The following is a 24,064-nucleotide window of genomic DNA, read 5'->3' as shown; positions in this document are numbered from 1 at the left end:
TGTGGAGTCTTTTCCACCTGCAGCTAAAATGCCAGGGTTGTGATGTTGTTTTTCATGTTCACCCAAAATTCCCTGGAGAGTATTTTCAGATTCTGTAAACACTTATTTGAAGTATGCAATGCTTTTACATGCATGATTTCTGGGTTTTTTTTATCAAGAGCATAGCTTGTCATTTTGAGATTTTTTTGTGCTCTTGCTTTGGAATTCAAGGTTTCATCTCCCATTCCTTAAACAGGCATTGCAACTACAAGCATTGTCTCGGTACCTGGACACTGTCTTGCCTATGAAATATATCCATTATTGATTCTGTAACATAAGGGACAAAGGGGTACACTTCTCAAACATTGGGCTGTAGTTCACTTGTTATGATAGCTAAAGGTATACATATGGTTCTTTTTTAAATATTTCTCATTTGCACACAAATCTATTAACCTAGAAATATATAAATGCCCAATACATCATTTTACAGTTTCCTGTAGCCTTGCTCCAAGGCTGTACTGAATGATAGGTCCATGGGTGTATAGTAATTCTATCCTTATAGTAGCCAAGTCTAGATAAGTGGACAGTACGCCAGTCTCTTCTAGGGACAACTTATTATTATTTATGTTATCTAGAAAATATGATTCTATAAATAGAGACATATGCAAGTCTAGGTTTCCTGAGGTGGACCAGATTCCGTCCAACTGTCTCATCACATCTTCCTTAACAGTTGGTCCGGAGACAGTTGTCAGCTATTGTTTCAGTCTCCAGGTAATCCTGTTGATGAATGGCTGGCTACAGCCAACAGCAGAGTGAGAAGATAGATTTAGAGTGATGTCACACGCCAGGGCCTGTTAATTGGACTCTATTGATTTCCTCGTAACACTGAATCTGCTCGAGCTGACAGATTTAGGGGAATTGTTTGTATCTTCAAGTTGTCTGAAGCTTTGTTTGTATTGAACATAACAAGTGTTTATATAATTACATTGTCGAATTACAAAAAAAGTCAGATTTTTTATTAAGAGTGAATTTTTAATGATTATTAGCTGATTAGATGTAGTTACATTCCTATCAAATTATGTTTGAATTGCTTTAGGAGAAATTTTTTGTAATCTTCCACATGAAAGATTTAACTTTTAAATAGGCATCATTCTTATCTTATAGAAAACTTCACAGGGAGACTGAAGGTATCACTGAACAGAATAAGTTTAGCCCCGAAGGGCCCTCTTTGAATGAAGACAGTAATAATTCAAGCCTTTGAACAAAGTTGCTGTGCATCTGGGGCCATGTTTGCGTAATTACCTATTACAGACAACGAGAAAAGTGTTATTAAAAATGCCATATTCATTTAGCTTCACAGCAGTTTTCTCTCAAAACCTGTTGCATGAAATACTTAGAAAATTTATTTCCCTAAACAAATTATCCCATGTTGATACACTTGGTGGGTTGTTGCGATGATTTTCTTAACTCAGTGATTCAAGAAAGAAAGAGACATGTTGTTTCTCTTAAATTTATTATTTTTAGGTGTTATTTTTTTACGTTTATTTTTACAAGAAATGGCTAATGAACTCATTTTCCTGTAAGTTTCTGTGATAAGATTAGAGAAATATGCCATCCGTAAATAAGTTGTTGTTGAACGAAAATGTCATGATACAGCTTGGCTAAGAGGTCATTCCCTCCACTTTCTGACCTAGCTTTATTGGGTTTTATTAAATATCTTGACATGGTGACAGCCGTCAGGGCATCTTGCCAGAATTGCCTGTCTGAAGAATAGCCAGGCTCGGCCAATCCTAGGATTAGTAATTGGAGATCGATAAAGTATTGATCAGGATCAAAGTATTGTGGACCCCATTTATTGATCAGGCATTGACTTTTCTTTTGGTGGGGAACAAACACTTTGTACCTGATGTGTGTTGGATGTCTGGTCCTCCTGGGCAGGCACAGGGTCCACACACGTCTTATTGCCTCGCTTCCATTTGCATCCTAATATTGCAAATCTCAAGGTCAAATAATGCTGATAATATCCTGGAAGTTTGAAAGTTCAAGGTTGATTCTGGTTGACAGACATTTTGTAGTATTAGCAGGAGTTTGTAGCAACATTCTGGTCACAGCATTCATGTCAGCTGTTAATAATACTAATACGATGTAGGACTGGGATTGCATGTTCATGTGTATACTATGTGCCGAGGGCACGGACCCGCATCTATGTTCCGGCTTCGCTCACATGGGATCCCAGTTGTATGTAGCAGTTATGCCTTTCGTTTCTTATTACTTTCTTAGTCCACTCTGTGCTAGTTGGAATTAAAAAGACCTGCATCACTTCGGGCTTTCCTCCCACATTAAGCTGACACTCCGTGATATAACTGTAATACTGTTAAAAGCGGCGTTAAACCCAACTCACTCACTCACTCACTGGAATTAAAAAGCTCTGTCAATAACAACCAGGATACAGGGGAAGTTTGTCCATTAAAAGTCCAGAACTAGCCCCACTTGTCTGTCTAAGCATTGAAATGTAAGCAGAACTGAGTTTTCAGACTACTGGTATAATTGAAAATGATTTAAATAATCCAGGGATAGCCCTGGGCTAGTATAAGGTCTTGCAGGTTAGTATAAATTTACCAATTTACCCATTGTTTTAACATTACAAAAGCATTGTACCGGGGCTAGTTAAGTTTTTGAGCTTAGTTCTAACCCTGTAGTCCAGTCTGTATTGGAGTATCTTCACAATCAAGTTACTCACCAAATGTGTAAAAATAGACTAGGTATGTCAGTAGAAGTATATCGGTTCCTGATGTGGATGATGAGTGATCAAATCCCCAGCAAAGCGATGCCTCTCCTCATCATGGGAAGTGCTTAACACTGAAGGTATTTGAACAGCAAGCCCCGATGGCAATCATCTCGGTGGTCGGCAATCACCTTGGTGGTCGTAGACAGTATACGTACATATCCTATACTTGCCACTGTTGTTGTAGTGCCCCAAGGTAGGAAGAAGTTGGCCTCCTAGTATCAACAATAACAATATGAGGTGGTCCTCTGCAACTTATCGTGTAGCAAATTAACATTAAGATTGTCTATACTGAGAACAAAAGAAATATTCTTCACTTTGGATCACCATATGGAAATGTTATTCTTGTTTTATGAAATGTACTGGTAGATTTGACCATTTAAAAAATCAGTCAAGCGTTTTAAAAAATTAATCACACTGTTTTATGAAATTATGTCCTCTGCATTATTATGACGATATGAACATCAAAACTTGAAATACTCTTGCAATTATTGTCATAGTTGTGACACAGTTGTGACACTATTCTTTATTAAAACTGGACATTATACAAATATTGAACAACTGCATCCAGCCTAAAGCTGATGAAATATTGGATTTGGCAGCAGTGAGACTTGCTAAGTCAGGCTCTTACTGCGTGTATTTAAGACTCTGTTGTGGTCTGCCAGGTATGGCTACTAAGACAATATATCCATGCAGTAAGCACTGTCAGTGTGTTGATGCTTTCAAGGAGATGGTTGTGAAGCCGGGCATTGTTTCCAGTAAAAGCAGGTTGCTATTTATAACTGCTACATCACCAGGGAAAGATGAAGCTGAGAAAGTCCATTATATTGGGATAATAATCTGGCCAGAGATGCGTGGGTTTAGGATCTAGCATCAAGTTGGGAGCTATTTTAGGCAGGCAGGTAGAGAACGGGGCAGACACGTCAGCCTGGGCATCTTGAAAATTAAGCAGCGGATGTACCATGCAAAGCTGTTTCTCTGATAACATGTAGACAAATGGATGGGGGAAAACTTCCAAAAGGGAAGGTCTTACCATGTTACGAAATAGGGAAATATGTTAAGGATTAAAGGGTAAGCAGTTGTTAGAGCGGCTCGGCCTCATGGGGAGCTTCATGGATGAATTTGGGGAAACTATCTCAGAAGTGGAAACACATTTTTACGGTGGTGAAATATGTGAAAACATTCAGGTCCTATAAATAAGTGGTGAAGACGCTCTGAGCTTACAAGAGATAGAAGATTGTTTTTATTTGGAGTGAGAAAGTTATCGGTGAGATTATAAAAACGGCACACCTGTTGGCAATTGCTTCCTCTGTGGGATCTAATCTATGATCTCCAGGGATCTTTCATCTGTTGGTTAGCCAGACCATTGCAGGAGAGCTGGAGTGGCCTGATTATCAGGAAATGAAAGCTACTAAATTATTAAGGTTCATTTCATAGTGACCAGAGAGAAAATTCAATCAGTTGAATCTTTTTTAAGGTGTCTTAAATTTAATGGGGTCTAAATGCCCAATACATCATTAGAGAGGCCTTTGAAGAAAACAAGAGTGGTAATTTGGATAAGAAACGTGATGAAATATTTTCAGATGGTTTTAATTTAATTGCCGACATAAAACTCAAAAAGTTGGATTCCATTTCTAAATTTCAACATGAAAAGGTTTTATGATTTGTTTGCAAATTTCAAGAATGTTTTTGAGTGCCTATTCATTTTAAAGATGTACTGACCAGGCCTTCTTGTCCGTCAAAATTGAGGCATCGAGTTTGTATTCTGTTTTCTCTCTCCATATTTTGAAAATTGACCTTTACAGTCTTGACCTTGTGTACAAATTCTAACCTCAGCCTAGAAATAATCTGATCCTTTCAAACCAGCATGACTAAGGAAGCAAAGATAATCTTGCTGTCATAATGGTTTGAGGCTTGGCTGCTGCACCTGGTTATACACTGAATCACAGGATTGTCGCCACTCCACACATCACCATCTCAGACTTGTCTTTCAAGAAATTATTAGTGATTTCCTTACAATGTTCTCTGTTGTTTTCAGGGCGTCAGTCAGGGAAGCCAAGAGTCACTAGAGAAGAGATCTAGTCTCCCCCGAATGAAGAGTTATGATGCTGTTGTGTTCGATGTTCTCAAGGTGTCCCCCGATGACTTTGCTGTAAGTACCCTGTGCTTACATGACAATTCTATAAATGTTGCTGAGGAGTCATCTGATGGTACTTCGTCCATTGGATGGTTTTCTCTGGTGACCAAAATGACAGCTACAGCGGATAAGGGGTTTCATTAAAAAGATTGTTTGTGAACACCTAACATAACCCTGCTGGTGTAGAGTATTGTTCATTTAGGAGCCAACATCTGTTCAAAGATGTTTGAGTGTTTTGTTCAAAGATGTTTGGCTGTTGTGCATGTTTTTTCACATATCCCAATTGCAAAGATCGATGATCATGATATCAATCACTGGATTGTCTGGTCCAGACTTGATTATTTACAGACCGCTGTCATATAGCTGGAATATTGCTGAGTGCGGCCTTAAACAACAAACAAACAAACAAATCATATCTTACAGAATGTTAAACTATTTTTTTTCTGTTTCCAGAGTCAGATAACTCTCCTCGATTTGCCAGTTTTCCAGTCCATTGAACCTGATGTAAGTAACTGCTTTTATTTCAAACCTATTGTCTGGGAATATTTCGTGGAAGAATTGGAATGTAGGGATCTACTGGAGGCTTAATGTATGTTATATACCACATGTTTCTCCACATATTTCATTTCTCAATATGTGAGTATATTCTTACAGAACCACACAGAAACAATACCATTGTGTCTGTACGTTGGATGGTAAAGATGTCCTCGATAAGCGGAAATGTTGAAGTGTGTACGTCCCAAATCCTCTTGACCTCTCGTTGTTTGAATGGAGAATGTGATACAACTGACACACCTAGGAACATTGCACAATTTAACGCCCACGTTTCAAGTGTGGTCTACTGTAGTGTTTCAAATAGTCTCGTACATCCGCATTTGTTATCAGGAAGACAATGCAATAATGTAGTGACTATGCCCCAGTGATGTAGTACTCTGCCCCAGTAATGTAGTACTTTGCCCCAGTAATGTAAGACTGTGCCCCAGTAATGTAGGACTGTGCCCCAATAATGTAGTACTTTGCCCCAGTAATGTAGGACTGCCCAAGTAATGTAGTACTTTTCTCCAGTAATGTAGGACTGTGCCCCAATAATGTAGGACTGTGCCCCAGTAATGTAGTGACTATGACCCACTATTTGTGTATTATGCCTTCTCTGGGATAAAAGGCCTTTGTGTTGATAGTAAGGGTTAAAATAGACTACAGACTCGGTGACTTGGTCTGGCACATCACTGGATTGTCTGGTCCTGACACAATATTTCCAGGCTGCGGTATGTAGGTCTAATACTGCTGAGTGCGGCGTTAAACAAACAAGGTTTTACCCTTTAGTGGTTGAATATGAAGCTTCGAAATTGTACAAAACAGCAATCTGTTGTATCTGTCAAACTCTGAACAAGTAATCAATTTCAAGCCCTTTTCTGCATACCAGGAAACTCTTGGGAAAGAAAAAAGATCAATTTATTCACACTAATTACCCTCAAGTGGCAATCTCAAAACAACTTACAAACGCTTCAGATTGACTTGTCTGGAAAGCATACCATGTGGATGACTGTAACACTGACACCCTTGTAGAAATCTCATCTATGTGGCAGGTTTTGTCTCCTTGTAGAAATTTTGGCTCACAGTCTTTGATAGTTTGTGTGTCAGTGTGAATCGAGTTCATTTCACTTGCACATTGACAGTAATCTACCTATTTGTTTAACATGGGGAAAAGTCAGTGCAGCCTTGAAATAAGCAATGTATCTTCCACAACAAGAAGTAGTTGAAGTATTGTAAGCAGCTCTTCAATGATGGAAGGCCAAGTGCTCTGGGCAATGTTTCTTTGCCTACCTGGGATGAGAGGAATGAGCTGGAGATGCATTGCGTACATTACATTGTGTATTGTTGTCAATTTCAGGAGCTTACATCATGTGCGTGGACGACGAAGGAGAAGCTCATCAAAGCCCCCAATGTCGTCGCTTTCACCAGACGATTCAACCATGTAAGTTACATCCTCATTTCAGCAATGTCATTTTCTGATGCAGTGCACTTCATTAGAAGTCTATGGAAAACCGTTTTGTTATTGTAAAAAAATAGAAAGGTTGGAATTGGCGTTCATTTCAGCCCACTTGTACATTTCACTTCTCCACTAGTACATTTCACTTCAACATATTATCTGCTCATACACCATACATCTAAAATAAACAACCTGTCACATTCAAAACACTGCTGCACTCAAGTCAGTCAGTTCGGAATCAATGCCAAGATTGTCAGCAATGCTCGCCTAGATATGTAATTACTAATAAGTCACAAACATTCAGAGTTTCAGTTGTGTGAAATACACACGAGGATCTGATAACCGCTCTTTGCTGAAATACCCTTCAGCTATGCTAACAAAACCCATGTATGTTCTTCATGCTCGTGAATGAAATGTACGATCTTTGGCAGTGTGCCAAGTACCTATCTGCGTATTGCCTTTCAGTAATCGATTTCATGTCTGGCTTAACCAACTAGCTCGTTTGAAGCCCAAATTTAAGATTATAGACAAGCAAATGTGTTATTATCACAGCTAAGAAGATAGCGATAATATTTGACCCCCAAACCAAAATATTTTGGCTAATAGACATGCTTCCATATCCTTTTGGTCGGTCATGCCTTTAGCAAGAAAATGTTGATGTTGATTCTTGAACTTTTTAGCAGCTGGTGTTTTCTGTTGTGGATTTAAAGACACAATGAGTATCTAGTGGTCGGTTTGACACCTGATGGAAGATGCATGCCCTTGACAGTTAGCTTAACCCAAAATTTTCATTTTAGACATTTTATATAGTTTTCTAGTTATTTCACAATGCCATCACCACAGTTTTTCAGATACATTATGCATTTGGACTCTCTTCCAGGTCAACTTCTGGGTACAAAAGGAGATATTAAACTGTCAAACCTTGAAGACCCGAGCCGAGGTCTTGTCTCATTTTATCAAGATTGCAAAGGTATGTTACAACATTGTGAAGTCGTCTTATGCACAGATTGTGTGCATGGATAAGTTCAAACTACTTGAATGTCTTGAATATCATTTATACTTTCAAGCATCTTGTTAGTATTGAAAATTTTGTACATTTCATGTCAATTTCAAATACAAGTTTTGAAACATTTTCTGTTTCAAACTTTTGTGATAGACGACATGTCATAGAGTACAATATGTCCAGTTATAGTGGCTGTAGTTGCATGGTTTAAGTACAAATTAGATCATGGTGATATAATTAGGTCTTGTTAAAAGAATGTGATTCTACTTAAATTTAAATTTTCATTTTAACTTTAGAAAGTAGAATACTTTATTTTTTAAAGTAAAGCTAGAAGTGGGGTAGATCAGTCCGTACAATGTGTCAAGTAAGTGGGGATGTATGTTGCATGTTCATTTCACTGAATTGATGCTCATTTCATGTTAATTGCACATTTCAGAAACTTCTTGACCTCAACAACCTACATGCAGTTATGGCAGTAATTTCGGCATTGCAGAGTGCTGCAGTGTTCCGGCTGTCCAGAACATGGATGGTAAGTTATACTCGTTCTTTTATCATTTTGTTTCGTACCGAGGGATTTGTAATCCATATGCAATCTACGACGATATTCCTGGTCTAATGTACCCCCATCACCACGTGGAGATTCTGGGGCGGCCGAGGCCCCCATCACCACATGGAGATTCTGGGGCGGCCGAGGCTGCCAGTACCACATGCTTGTTGTAGGAGGTCGTTCACTACAGGGAGGCGTTAGCGTGTCAAGTTCACTTCTAAAAATAGTAGTTACTAACATGTGTCTACAGCTAGCTTTTCCTATTGAACCTGTCTTGAAATATTTGTAGTCACAAAGTTTCCATGCAATTTGATGTAAATATGCGTACCACGATACTTATCATATCGTGACCTGTTTAGCATGATATGTATCGTATCGTGACTTTCTTGTATCGTTTCACCCCTAATATTTAATATGAATATCAATGAATATATGAAGTCATCAATGATACAGATTATCTACACAAGGCTGTGTATTTGATTGTTCTCGTACTGTTGGATTCGGCAAGAAATTAGGATCGACAGAGTCTGAATCTAGTATTGTGCAGGTCTATCTTTGGTGCACACGTCCTAAATAAAACAACACCTGCATAGTACATGACTGTAGGAGTTAGCGTGTTCCTCATCGTGAAGAATATTTAGAAATCATTCAAACAAACTGCTCCCCAAAAACAACAGTCACCTGGGAGAAGCCAAATACCAACAGAGGTTTTTCTCTTAATGTCAACGTAAGGCTCTGTATGGTGGAAGGAAACGTCCCTTTTGGATGTCACTCTTGAACATCAATTATGCACTATAGTCCTGTAATTTCCAGCGTCCTTCAGTGTAAAAGATCGGTATTTGCTGACTCGGCACAATCTGTTTGTCCTGGTATTATAGTACAGGTGATATTTCACCATCATGATGCAGCCATACATCCATACCAAAACATCCCCCAGAGTGTTTGCTAAAAAACTCACTCAATCAATGTTTTATATCCTGAAGAGTGTTTGATGTGTGTTTCTATAGCATTTAGCGTCCATGCATGAATAACAAATTTAGCACGGTAGAGAACCCTAGTTTTAGAAAGCCCCACTCGCTGCCTAAATGGTGATCACCTGTTTGCTAGTTTTCTGTCCAAATATGTAAATTTGGCGCCCGATGTTGAGACAGTTATCTGATGGTGTTTAGACAGTTAACACCACCCCGATCCTTGCGAGCTGACGATGAAGTTTTTGTTTTCATCATCGATTTGGCCCGTGCATCCTGTGATTTTGTGACTCTGTAATCACGGGCCTGTGACTAGCCCTTGAGAGTGGGTCAGCGTCAATCTAAATCTGTCAATATTGACGAGTCTGCTTTGGTCTAGTACGCAATTTGTGCAACATAATACAAAGTACAGACACTGTTTGATTTAATAAACCTCTAGACCTATCACAAATGGAAGATTGATTGTCAGTAATCAATTTCACCGATGTCCGCTTCATTGCCTGTCAATCATACTTGATGTTTTCTGTAATAGCATATAAACCAAATTCAATTGAAGTTGAAAGAGTTTTGATAATTTAGTTTTTTGTACCATTTGTAATTTGGTTTATGTGATCACTTCCAAACAGAAGTAGTTTTTAGATAACACTAGATTATGGGAATTTCTGATTTGTAACAAACATCAAACATGTATACTACTCAAAAGAAGTTAGGGAGGGGGCCACCTAGGTTGGATAACTTTTGCGCCACCAATCCTATTGACCATGTCAATAAAATATATTTAAGCAAAAGAAGTTTAAGAACACCTGATCTTTTTCAAAAGACTACTTCATCTGCCAGATTAACTGTAGTCAAATGAAAAAAAATGGGTTCTTAACTTTTTTAGGGCAGTATATAATTATATCAAATAAAATAAATGGTGAGTTTTTATTTTTACCAGCCAGACAGATACAATTAGGAAACCTCAGCAATTTGAATCCAGTTAAGCTACTTAACCAAACTTTTCCCCTGTAATTCTGCATTTACGATATTTAGAAAATGCAATAACTGAAATATATGTAATATTCAGGAATGTAATTACAGAATTATATTTTTTTAAGATCAAAATACATTGTCTAGGTTACCCTGACATGACAGTTTGGTTGCCAAGCAATCAATAAGCCATGTGACGTATTTACAAATGCTGTTATAATTACATTGTGCAAGGTCAAATTAGATTAGTACCATGTGTTTGTTTGATATGTATCTAAAGCTTTGTAAAGGCAATACTTCCTGCTCTGTGTTTCCATCAGATAGGAAACAAGGCTGGTGGGAAGCTGATATTTCCATGTAAACAACAGAGTAATTTTTCCTGACATTTGGCTGTGATATTCAGTTTGGCTACATCAGTATGTTCTAAATGGCCCATCCAGGAGTAGTTGTGTAGACTGCTTTTGATTATGTAGGCAGGAATTTGTTGTAATTGGGTCATGGATGGAGGTAATTGGTGATTAGATGTTATTTTGGGATTGTTTGTCTGCGATGGAATTTGTATGCTACTGAAAATAGTTTTAATGAAGCCAACATTTGTGAATTGTTTTGAAGTTTGTGGGTAGATAATGAAAGGTGTTGTAGGTAAACATTATGATATGATCTGTTTTAGCAAACATAGTGTTGTACCAAAACTCTGTTGTGGGTGACCTGGCTGTTTTGTTTGTTTTTTGTTTAACGCCACATTCAGCAATATAACAGCAATATGACAACAGTCTTTAAATAATTGAGTCTAGACCAGACAATCCAGTGATTGACATCATGAGCATTGATCTACGCAATTGGGATATGTTGACATGCATTGATTACCAAGTTATCGAGTCTGACCACCCGATTACGTTAATCGCCTCTTACGACAAGCATAGTCGCCTGTTACGGCAAGCATGGGTTGCTGAAGACCTAGTATTCTAGCTATATCCCCAGAACCAGTGGTTGAAAGCATGAACATTAAGACATGCCATCAGGGTAGAGCATCGGTGACGCAGTTTGATCACTTGACTCTCCATAGTTGGCACTTGAGACAAGTGAGGGATGCTGGGGTATCATTTCTACGCATAAAATCAAAATTCTATTGAAATTAGCTTGTCTAGCCAGTTAAAAATAAATGCTTGTTTATTTCAGATGCTTTCCAAGAAAGACAAATCAATGTATGAAAAAATGGCTGACCTGTTTTCTGAGAACAGTAATCGACAGAAGTTACGAGATTACATGGAGAATGTCAAGCTCCCATGTATTCCATATCTAGGTGAGTTTCTGCACATTTCACAGTGTCACAGAGCAGACCACTTTCACTTAGACCCTGAGTACCACCAGAGTAGGCTTTTGTGTTAGAAGTCTGGCTACCACATTCTCATTAAAAAAATAAAAATAAATAAAGTTGAAAGAACAACAGAGTGTTATGCTAACCAATGTTTTTTTCTCTCTATGTAATTCTGTTTATTCTGTGTGAACCAAGGTTCTTACTGAAAATGTCTACCTAGTTAACTGAACGGCCATTGACCATATGGAAGGAGGAGTGAGCTGGAGTAAGGAGTTAGGCGGGGTCGTTCTCACCTGCAAAAACAAATTCTCTTTAGGGCTTGGGAGGAAAGTTGTAAATAAAATCAGAAGAAACTTAGAAATTGGCCGTAATCAATAAACACGGAGAGAGATTAGCATCCTTATCATGTATTTAGATCAGATCAAAGGCGCTGTTTAATGTCACGTTTATTGTTTTGCATTTAATTTGTTTTGCATTTGGATGAAAATTTCAGGCATAACAAATAAGTTCATTGGACAAGGGTATTATGTTGGAGGAAGGAGGTTGGATGTATCCACACGTCTATTTCACTCATTAACTTGTGCATTTCACTGTAATAATCGTGTAGATTAAGCTCAATCAGCCGAGATTACTCGTCAATTTCATGTCCATCATTCAAACGAGACGTAAATATCAGTCTGCCTGAGGGTTGTACATTGCAAACTGATTTTGTACACCAAGCAGGCAGCAGTTTGATGTCTCGATAGCAGCAGGGGTATCTGGCTGTTTATGTAGATTGCAGGTCTGTCAATGTATGTTTAACTCAAGTTACAGTTGCAATTGCAAGGCTGGGTTCGGACTCACGGATGTTATGACCCACCTGACATATTATCCCTGAATATCATGACAGGAAATACTCTCAAATTTGCAAGAATGCATAAAAACAGAAAATCATAGCCGACTTTTGTTAATTTCAAGTATTGTGTGAAACAAATCCCGATGTAATGGTGTATTGTGACAGGTATTTCATCATGAATATGTTATGGAAATTTTGAAGATTATTTCATCATATTTCATGGACATGAGAAGGCTATTTCTAGCCCAGAATTAGACACAGCTTGCATAACAAATGATAAAATTTGGTTGTGTCATCCTGACAAGTGAGGATGAGTGAGTCAGTGAGACCCTGGGGCGTAGTATTCAAATCCACTCCTGGAATATTGATTGTCATTGTGATGAGCCAGACAGTCATGGCTTCTTCACAACTACTCATAGTTCATGCAACACCCCAAAACCCTCTGTTGGACAACACCTGTACTGCACTGTTTTGAATATGTTGTGTATCCCAGCAGGTAGAAAATCAGTATAATTAAGGAATTATTCAATAAAAGAAGTGTAAGGACATCATTTTAAGCTTATCTAATTAATTAATCAATCGAGGGAACAAAAAGGTTTTCGGTTTAAAAGACACTGAGGTAACACACAAACCTTATGCCAACTAATTAAACAAAATACATCTTCTAAAAAATGTTTCATGTAAATAATTCATAAAAAGAGTTTGCCAATGCTTTTTCTGTATAGATAATTATTGAATGCCAAATACTGAATTTATCACACATCTATGTGGCCTAATGTGCTTGTATGTATCTGACAAGAACTACCAAACATGATATGAACGCTTGTCCACTGCAGGGTTGTACCTGACTGACTTGATCTACATTGACGTGGCACATCCGCACCACGGCGGCATGGAGAGTCAGCCTCGCAGACTACAGATGAACAACATCCTGCGAGTCATAGCAGACTTCCAGCAGTCGCAATACGGTGTGTACAAGTTCCTCATAAGTCTATATATATATATACATTAAACAATGTACTGAAGACTTTAAAATAAGATTGGGTTACAGATTCTGACTATCCTAAAAAAAAATTAAAAGTGATTTTTTTTTTTTTTTAAATTTTAAAATCCATTTTTTTCCATCTGCTGTATGCTTGTCCGCTACTGATAGTTGTGAAGTTAACAAGTTATACAGTGTAGTAGAATAAAGGGCGAACACTGCACACATGAAATGTTTTGTGTTTTTCTATTTTTGTACATCAGCCCGAATTTACACAAGTCTGTAAGAGAAACTAGTCTGATCTGGCTATTTAGGAGTTGTTGATGGTGTGACAGCTACCAGTTGTTGTTGTTGTTTAACGGTTGATCTGGTGTATTGCAGACCACCTTCCAGTGTTGGAGCATGTACAAAACTACCTGAAGTCAGTCCGCTACATCGAGGAGCTCCAGAAGTTTGTCGAGGATGATAACTACAAGTATGTACCAGTTCAACTTGACGTCTCACTCATTTCAAAATGCTCAGCAATCTGTTGAGGATAATGATTCTTTCTGTAATTTTGAACATCCTTTGGTTTATTTCTTTGGCCATGTATAAGAAGTAACTGTCAAGAATGAGAGAGATGTTTTGCTGCAGTGTTGTTTTTAGGTACGAGAGATGTATTGATGCAGTGTTGTTTTTGAGTATGAGAGCGATGTATTGATGCAGTGTTGTTTTTGAGTATGAGAGTGTGGTATTGATGCAGTGTTGTTTTTGAGTATGAGAGAGATGTATTGATGCAGTGTTGTTTTTGAGTATGAGAGCGATGTATTGATGCAGTGTTGTTTATGAGTATGAGAGAGATGTATTGATGCAGTGTTGTTTTTGAGTATGAGAGCGATGTATTGATGCAGTGTTGTTTATGAGTATGAGAGAGATGTATTGATGCAGTGTTGTTTTTGAGTATGAGAGCAATGTATTGATGATGTATTCGTGTTGCAGGTTATCCCTGAAGCTGGAACCCCCTCACTCCCAGTCCAACTCGTCGTCCCGGGAGGATGTCAGCTCCCATCACCACGTCCCCGCCTCCCCCTCCACGGAACCACGCAACATGCTCTCACCTGGAGCTGGCTCCAAGTTCGCACCTTCGCACAGAAAGTCACGCAGCTTAAGCGCTAAGTAGGTTTTCACATGTTGTCAGCTATAACCAAATATTGCTGTATCAAAACCAAATATCACATTATCTAAACCAAGCCTCGCTGTGTCTCGACTGTATATCACAGCTATTTTTTGTTATTCATTTTCAAGCATCTCCTCTGTGGCTGAGGCTGCCAGTTAAGTACATGTTTGTTGTTTAGCGCCATTCTCAGCAATATTCCAGTATATGACAACGGTCTGTAAATAATTGAGTCTGGACCAGACAATCCAGTGATTGATATGAGCATCGGTCCACGCAATTGTGATACGATGACATGCATCAACCAAGTCAGCGAGTCTGACCACCCGATCCCGTTAGTCGTCTCTTACGACAAGCATAGTCGCCTTTTACGGCAAGCATGGGTTGCTGAAGACCTATTCTACCCCGGATCTTCACGGGTCAGTTAAAGACATGAGTTGCTTCACCAACCATGGAGCCACTTGCTGCTCTGATGATGTTAATAGCTGGTCAACCCGTGAAGATCCGGGTTAAAAATTTGTCGTAAGAGGCGACAAACGGGATCGGGTTGTCAGGATTGCTGACTTGATTGATGCTCATGATGTCAATGTCTGGTCTCGAATGTCGTCATATAGCTGGAATATTGCTGAGTGCAGCGTTAAACAAAAAAACAACAAATCTCTGCTTGTCAAGGGGATTTTCTTTTTAAATGATGACTCTGACAATGAATACATCACAATAACTAAGTAAATCTGTTGACTGTTTCAGTTTCATGAGCTGCACCCACCCCCAGGCTGACCGCACGTACAGCCTCCCCTCGCGCACCACCGCCCCCTACGTCCAGGGCATCCGCCACCTGCTGGACGACAGCGTCCTGGAGGAGTCCCCATGTGCCTCCAGCGACGGATCCGTCTGTAGTAAATTTCAAAATTGTAAGTCACTTACAGGACTGGAAATATCAAATAAATTATCTAATGGCTTTTGACTTTAATGGTTATTTGGCATGAGGATAAGTAGTTATATACAGTGCCTGGATGTGTACCGTCCATGATGATCAATACTTGTATACCTGGTTTGTGTCTGATGCTGCTTATTGTATATGTGATATGACCTTGAGATGAACATGTTTTGATAATTATGTTGTCAATTTCAGTCGAAGGTAGAGAGCACTTAGATTCCACGTCTAGTGAACCCGAGTCGTTTTGGCCCAATAAAGACAGGTAAGTGTTCAGTCCAGATATTGGTTTGGGATGCAAATTGATTTTGAGCAGGGTAAATGAGAGAGTGACGAGTAACTGGGCTTGGTAACGTATGCGGTCCAGGGTTGCATTAGGGTGAGATGTTTTCTCTGTTCACCGGGAACACAGTTCAGGAGGTTTTCACTACCTTTCAGAAATGAGTAGATATAAGCATTAAGTATGAGTCAGGATAAGTATAATAATATTTTTACCCTAAGAGGATACAGGCGTTGTAGGCATAGTTGTCGTGGTGATTTTGTCAGGCACATGTATATTTCACATTGACGGTGCTGATTTCAGTGTGCATTTCCATGACTCGGAGGAACCCCCAGAAGCTATATTCCAGGCCAGTTTTACTTGTGAAAGCTGTTTGAAGAGGAAGACGCTGCTCAAGGAGGGGAAGAAACCAACGGTATGTCACAGTATCAGTTGCTCGTGCTATCACCCACTGGTTTGTCCAGTCCAGGATTGATTATTTAGGAGTCGCATGATGACTATGTCTCAAAACAGCATTCACTCACAACGTTCCCTGTCGAAGCCAAGTTATTACCAACTGTTTTATGTTTCAGGTGTCGTCATGGACACGATATTGGGTCGCCATGTGGGGTACAAATCTGTTGTTCTACCCAGCAAAATCCTTACGTGGTACAGATCGTAATGCTGTGAGTGTTCTAAATAGCCATTCATTCAGTTATTATTGCATCTGTTCAAATCAGTGATGTAACGGAAATAATTGCCACTTATTACTTTGTGTGAAATAATTTTGTTGCTAAATTTATAATTATGTGTTTGGATTTAAATTGTTTTCTCAAGAATTAAAATGTTATGTCCCACCTATTGCAGTTTAAGTCGAATCCAAGCAAGATGATGTCGGTGGTTGGTTGGATGGTGGTCATGGGAGATAACCCACTTCAGCCTGATGCATTCCAGCTTACAGATCCTGTCAGGGGTAAGACATTCTCCAATCACTGGAATATTAAGTCTATTTCTTTCACATACACTAAATTTTGAATAAGTTCTTCATTAAATATATATATATATTTTAACCTCCTTCTGTATTTTCAGTTATTTTTTAAAATATTTTTAAGGAAACTGACATTTAAATAAAACATCTTATGCCACTTCATCACTTCATCAAGAATATCCAATAAAACAAGAAATTACTTTGTGGCCTATTCTCATTTTTGTAGACTTTTTTGGGGGTGTAAAAGTTTGTGTTATATTATTCTTTACGGTGTGCAAGACATTGAAGTATCTGTAACATAAGTACAGGTGTTTGATGGATGGTTTGTTTATTTCAGGAAATGTGTACAAATTTCGAGCGGGTTCACAATCACAAGCCTTGCAGTGGTGCAGATACTTGAGCGAAGCATCAAAGAGGTATTCGCATCGGGTGAGTGCAACACTTCATCATCTAGGAATAAATCTTAGCAATATCATCAATGTTATGTAAGGATTCATTTGGAAGAGTAAATTTTTGTGGTGAGAATGTATGTAAAAATTATGCTAGCAGCTTTGTGACAGTTTCATTTTATTTTTCAGCCTCCTGTAAATCTGATGTCATTTGAGTGAGGCGAGAAGCTGTTCTCAACATGATTGCTCAAGTTTCATCACTACAAGGGCCGTGATTGGTTCTGATAGTCACATGACCAGTCACCATGGCAACAGGCAATCAGCTGGTCTGATTCTGCTGCTCCATGGCTACTATCTCACTCATGAGGTGGAGGCTCATTGTCATGGTTACGGGCCGACCACCCGGCAACTCGCCTTGCTGTAGTGGATACTCATTCCTAGACCATCATCCTATTTTCAGGCAACCTCCGTAGCAAATCACTCCACACTAAAATGCTCATCATGTGACCCCATCTCCCATGACAACCAACATAACCAAGACATGTGCGCCATGGCCAGTGCAACACCGTCGTCGTCCAAGAGTTGAGTGTCACCTTGAGGTGATGGCGTGGAGATTACGATATAGCGACACAGTGCAGCGCTTCCAAAAAACGGGTTCTATGCAATATTACCCCTTACTCGTGCCTCCTAGATAGAGTGACTCCACTGGCCACCGTAGAACCTTGCCGTAGGTAGTGCCATCAGCAGTTGTCCCCCTTTGTTGTTAGTGTGCTCAATAAGCTGTGCAATCCTAACTCTGTGCGTTCTGTGATAACTTCTCTCAGAGGTCGACTCTTATACAGAGGAGCTTGAGGTCGTGACGGATTGTGTGTGAGAAGATCTTGTAGATGATTTTAGGCATTTACATGTTGTGGGATGTGCTTTTAAATGTCACGACCTCTGGCACTATACGGGAGCTTGACGTCTTCATGGAGGAGGACAGGTTTTAATTATGACTCATATGGAAACCCATGTGAATTACTCTCTCAAGACTTGGACAACCAGCTTATGGTTACAGATCATGGATTGTATGATTTGTGTCTTGAAGCATATTGACAAGACTTGTTTTACGCTTTCTGTGCAATGCTGTACGCACTGTGCAGCGGGTTGTACAGAACACAGTATTTATGTGTAAGACCTTCACACAAACGTGTACAAGTCAAGTGGATACTTTATTCTGTGGGAAAATACTTTTTTAGTTTTTAATCACTATGAAGCAAAAACATCTTTCCCATAACTTCAGTGTTAATTCTACTGGAAAACTCATTTTTAGTTTTTATCATTATGACACAAAAGCATACCTTAGTTATTGTGATGAAACACAATTGATCCGATTCCATTGAATAACGTTAATTTTGTCCAAAATATGGTCTACAAAGTATGTTTAGGTAGAGTATTTTTCTAGTCAAAGGACATTTACCTAGTCTGAGGGTGGTAGTCAAATTACAATCTAGGTGTCCAATGAAATTGAATTTTTGGTATAATGACATAACATAACATGACACGAGTGCTATAGAATAAAAAGAAATAAAATGAGTGCTTTTGACCCAATTTGATTGACCAAACGTCTTATAGAAAATACATTATTAGAACATTAACGGCAAAACAGTATTAAATATCTTCATCCCCAATTTACAGATTTTTTTCCTTTTTTTTCCTTTTTGATGTTTACTTTTCATAGGGGAGGTGTTTTCTTGAACCTTTTGCTCTATTATGCATGTTTAGTGTGCACCAACTTGAGTCCCTGGTTTTTCATACCTGTGTAATCTAAGCTGTATAAGTTAAGGTGAACTTGAGTGTAATATATTTATTGTAGTTGATAAGTAAAATTGAATGATTAAAAAATATTAGCTTGATTATGGAACAATTTGCCTCAACTTGAAAACTAAATTTGCAAAATTTTCGGACTTTTATTTTTAAAAAATGAAAAAATGTCAAGTCTAAAGGTGTCTAGTCTTGGTAAAATTATTTGTATTTGATGTTGAGGCAGACTTATATTCCTATTAATGTGTTCTGTAGCTAGTTTGGCAGCATGCTACAACTATCGGATATTTGTCTATATCATGTAACCCTCATATGATACAGATATATTTGTAACAAAAAAAGATGTCAATATTGAATGTATATGAAGAAAAACATGCACAAAGTTATCACTACTGTTGCTGTGAAGTATACGTTTAGAAGCGGTAAACTGACAATGAATAATAATGAGGTTTTTCTTAGTGCTATCACCTGACAGGACCCGGATATGATTGACAGGTGCTGATTTCATGTAGTCAGCAACAGCTGGCAGCTTCTCAGAACATGCAGTCTCAACCACTGGTTGGTGACCGTTAGTCACCACATGTATTTTACACAAGAAATACGTCAAAATATATTGGCATATTTATTCTCAAAATGGTCAAGATTGCAGGTTATTCTGAGAAATGTCACCCCAAGTTGATCTCCTTTTTTTGAGTAATACTGATGTTTTGGAAAAACATGGAAATTTGGATACATGACTTTGGATTTTTTTTAAATAAAAAGGTTGAACTGTATTACTCAAAAAATGATACGTTCATAATATCATCGGTTGACTCGCCCCTCTAGGGGTGATTTCACACGGCTATGACAACTACACCACTACACCCATTGGCTGCCAAAATAGTCAGTCTTGTTTATTTTAGGTCCTGCCAGGAAGAACAGGTTATTGAACCCTTAACATGTGTTTGTATTTTTTTGGCAAACAGGATTATACAAACACATGTTTGGGGCTGGTGATGAATTCCTGTTATCTTGCTGGGTGTGGACAGATTTGACAAGATTTGACGCAGATATACATGGTTAGGGCTAACTGTGCAAGCTGTTAAGCCCTGATTGTGTGTATTTAGTGAAGGGGTGTTGTAATAACTAACCGAAAGGAGTATTGCATTCCAGTCAATGCTAAGTTCAGTTGCTTAGCGGTCTATTTTGTAACCATTATTGATATTGAAATGTACAGATTTTTTTTTTCATGCAGTAAAAAATACTGTAAAACTCTCTTTCTGTTTGTTTTGTTTTACAATCCATGTGAAGATGGGGGACACAGGTCAGCCAGTCAATTAATGACATGCCAGAGACCTAAGATCCTGGGTTCGAATCCGGTTTCGACCTGTCACTCGGTTTGTTTGTTGTTTAACGCCACACTCAGCAATATTTAAGCTATGAGATGGCAGTCTGAACCAGACCATCCAGTGATTGACATCATGAGCAATCTACGCAATTGGGATATCCAAGTTAGTGAGTCTGACCACCCGATGCTGTTAGTTGCCTCTTGTTAGACCTATTCTAACCCGGATCTTCATGGATCGTTAAGTTATGTCAGCGCCATACCCATGCTTGTGAATATCTGAGACCTGTCACTTCAGGCTTTTCTCCCACATTAAGCTGACACACTGTGATGTAACTAGAATACTGTTCAAAGCAGTGTTAAAACCAACTCGCTCATGTGAAGATACGCCCATGAAATCCATGCACCAGTGTGTACAATCCAGCACTGTGTGGCCTGCAACTCCGGTTCCAGGGAAGCCGGCCATCATGGCTCCATATTGGTCACCAATAAATCGGCATTAGTCGTCTGCTGAACAGGAGATAAAGTTCTTTCATAACTAATCGTGGATTAACTTGTCAGGAGTTATGTCCCTTTGTTAACTCACACATCGTGTCTTCCAAACAGCATATATGCTGTACAAAAGTGACAAGGCAAAATGACTTCATTGAACATACTTTATTCACAAAACTATACAGCATTGCATATGATGTGAACTGTAGAATAATTACTGTAACTTGTTGACAGTGTGCAGGTACTTCATTCAAACAAACTTTGTCACAACAAATATGGCACATACAGAGAAGTCAAATCTGTCTTAACCAGACTTGGTGAGATTCAAGCAAGACGACCTACACATGCAAATATGTAAATTTTTTTTTTTTACAATACCGGTATACAACAATATATACAATACCATGTTTACACAGATTGAAAAGAATATCCTACAAAGTTAAAATTCTCTTTAATGTGTTCTGTAAAATGTGGCAACAAGATCTGTAAACAAAAGTCATTTTGGGGATAACTCTTTCTTAGTTCAGTACAAATTCAAGTACTTTTTGGGTGAGTGGGGCACCTATTCGCCAGCACACCAAGTCTGTGATCTAACCCACTCAGCCACCAGGGCTTCCACAATAATGAAAGTTCGACAACTGGTAGAAAGTGGTCACAAGTCTAATTTGGGATTGCACTTTCTTATTATTTTTTTGTAAAGCCACTTCAATGAATCAGCAAATCCTGCAAACCACATTTCACCATGACTGCAAGGAGACCCCTGTCAAAGCTCACGCTGAGTGCCTCACAGTGTTAACTGGCCCTGGCCTACAAGCATGGATTGTGTAAACTTGGAGAAAGCATTAAAAGTTTGATGATCAGCATTACATTTAGGGGGAAACAGATTAATTATGCTGAATCAGAATAAAGATAAATTTGAAAGGTTATTCTACAATACAAGTTAATCCAATCTAATTAAAATCAGATGTTAGTTCTCGCTAATCAAAGATCTGAGGACATTTCGCGTCACTTCAGAATGACCTTTCATCTGACCAATCAGAGCGTCGCTTACCACATCAGGAAAGTGACAGTCGGAATGTGTTTTCTAATCATGCAACCTTGAATACGTTAACACAGGGTATTCAGAACGAGAACTTTACAACTGAATCCATACAATCTAGACCATCTATTAGCCATTCCAGAATTTTCTTTTGTTCAGTTTCAAATTATTTATAAAGAATTTGTCGAAATATGTTTCTAGCGTAGTTGCCAGTTTGAAACTAGAGCCATAAATCCTGAAAAAGCTGTTTTCTGATTGGCTAATGTTGACTTCTTGTCTTATTGACTTATTGGTCGGTAAAAGTTTGCGAAAGGTCGTTCTGACGTGACCCGTAATGTCTTAAAGGGATGTCCTCAGAAAATGATACTATGAACATTGAGGTTACAAAGGCCATCTGATAGAGCTGAGTGAGTGAGTGTCAGCAGGAATGTCTGTTTCTCCATTATTTGAGGAGACCTACTTTCCAAAGTGAAAGACCTGGAATCCAGAAGACCAGAATCATCCTGAAAGAACTAATGAGGAACAAACTTAATGTGGGATACATTATATTACTACAACTTATATTGTGACATATCTACCTGCCAGTGCAGACAGGATACTAATCGGAAAACCTCAACATTTGTGAGTGCAATGACATGTATTTGGATCTATGTTGCCTTTAATTTTAACCTAATCCTATGTTTCAATTTTGATCTTGTGTGGTCACTTACTGATTCGACCGCCTAATCCCGTAATTTTCCGGATCACGTGAGATAGCAGAGCGAATGCGCGAGTCAGTGCTTAGCGGCTTAGAGTCGAGACGTGTTATGTCTGACTGAATAATTTCAGGCCTGACTAACTTAGTGAAGCAGTATATAATTTTACTGAAACACTAATCAAGCATATAATTATGCAAAAAACATCGCCTACACCAGGGAAGTTCAATGGTAGCGGCTCTTGCGTGCCCTATCTTGCGTGGCTGGATGATACAAAACCACGTGTTGGTAAAACAGGGCTGAAGCAGCTTTGAAAAGTCCGAAGTCAGACGACAGCATTCTCACTACACCTGGCACTTCAAGTTCCAAAAAAGCACAAGGCAACAAAGTCTCCAAAACCCAACCATGAGTCGGTTGATATGTCTGACATGTAGTCAGCGTTGCTTAACATAATTCGTAAAATGAACGCTAATCTCACCAAAGTGGGTGAAAAGATTGACGAGCACAACACTGCACTGACTGCTGTTGGACAAGATCTTATGGATAGTGATTACCTTGACTCTGGTTCAGAATACAACCTAAGTACAGATGAGATTCCAGACAGTTCTGATTGCTCTAATATTATACAAGTACCAAACCTTTCTGCTTTCAAGAGAAAAAGTTCTGATGATATTACTGAAGATGTCTGCAGCACTGTGGCAGACATTGTACCAGATGTTACATTCCCAAATACGTTCGTGAGAAAAATTATGAAGTTGTCAACATCCTTGAATGGAAAGAAGAAAAAGAGTGACCGTGTCTACAATACAAGACATACTTGTCCATAATGTGCAAAAAATGTATCCAACTTTTCACAACACTTGTACAGGAGGCACAAGCAGGAAGAAGAAATGAGGGAAATAATCTTTTGTTCAAATGAAAACCCCAAGAGAGTAAAGGAACTTTTTGCAATTCTAAGAAGGAAAAGTGACCATGAAAACAACCTCAAAGTTTTGAGAGAACAGGAAGGGGCAATTGTCTTAGGAAGGAGATTTACTTCCGGATTTTTTTATATTTCTCTATATGGGCCCTGCCCAAACTGTTGGGAATGGATTCAGAAACATCTGCTTAGGAGACACACAACGAGTTGTCCTATTCAAACAGTTAACCTGACATTCTTGAAGACCCAGTCCGATGTGTTGACTGGACGAGTCAATCCAGAAGCAAGTGAAGTTCTCGTTAAAGAGGTTTTCTCTATTATGAGGAATGACACCATTGGTAAAATTGCCAGAACAGACAAATTGATAGTCATCATAGGAAATTCATGGATGCAGCGATTGGTTGGAAATGGGATAAACAGGAAGTATTATACCAGTGGTATTATGAGATTAACAGCAAAGTTCCTGTATGTCCTGAGAGAAGAGAAAGTTTACAAACAGGATGGTATGGAAATTAACAATCTGTCTGACTACCTCAGGCCTCAACATTTTGACAAG

General features: G+C 38.7%; 1 protein-coding gene across 12 annotated transcripts in view; it reads left to right on the top strand.

Annotated features, from left to right (window-relative positions):
- Nucleotides 1–20,293, top strand: part of LOC139472917 (ras-specific guanine nucleotide-releasing factor RalGPS2-like) — a 78,819-nt gene extending 58,526 nt beyond the window's left edge. For 11 of the 12 annotated variants that reach the window (XM_071255391.1, XM_071255384.1, XM_071255385.1 and 8 more), the window contains 16 exons: nt 4,803–4,916; nt 5,355–5,405; nt 6,793–6,876; nt 7,772–7,861; nt 8,331–8,423; nt 11,558–11,681; nt 13,368–13,499; nt 13,895–13,988; nt 14,492–14,668; nt 15,414–15,577; nt 15,799–15,865; nt 16,184–16,295; nt 16,453–16,545; nt 16,727–16,832; nt 17,185–17,276; nt 17,426–20,293. In XM_071255391.1, the coding sequence (XP_071111492.1) occupies nt 4,803–4,916; nt 5,355–5,405; nt 6,793–6,876; nt 7,772–7,861; nt 8,331–8,423; nt 11,558–11,681; nt 13,368–13,499; nt 13,895–13,988; nt 14,492–14,668; nt 15,414–15,577; nt 15,799–15,865; nt 16,184–16,295; nt 16,453–16,545; nt 16,727–16,832; nt 17,185–17,276; nt 17,426–17,455 (1,623 nt within the window). In that variant the 3' untranslated portion in view covers nt 17,456–20,293. Of the gene's footprint in view, nt 1–3,606; nt 4,032–4,802; nt 4,917–5,354; nt 5,406–6,792; nt 6,877–7,771; nt 7,862–8,330; nt 8,424–11,557; nt 11,682–13,367; nt 13,500–13,894; nt 13,989–14,491; nt 14,669–15,413; nt 15,578–15,798; nt 15,866–16,183; nt 16,296–16,452; nt 16,546–16,726; nt 16,833–17,184; nt 17,277–17,425 lie in introns of those variants that run through there. The other variant, XM_071255396.1, reaches the window with a different exon arrangement.
- Nucleotides 20,294–24,064: the final 3,771 nt, after the last annotated feature.

This window comes from Haliotis cracherodii, unplaced genomic scaffold (genome assembly GCF_022045235.1).
Source record: "Haliotis cracherodii isolate W230 unplaced genomic scaffold, xgHalCrac1.p SCAF_26, whole genome shotgun sequence".
In the NCBI taxonomy this organism is placed as follows: domain Eukaryota; kingdom Metazoa; phylum Mollusca; class Gastropoda; order Lepetellida; family Haliotidae; genus Haliotis; species Haliotis cracherodii.
Note: the sequence above shows the minus strand (reverse complement) of the source record. Positions and strands in the feature narration are given on the sequence as shown.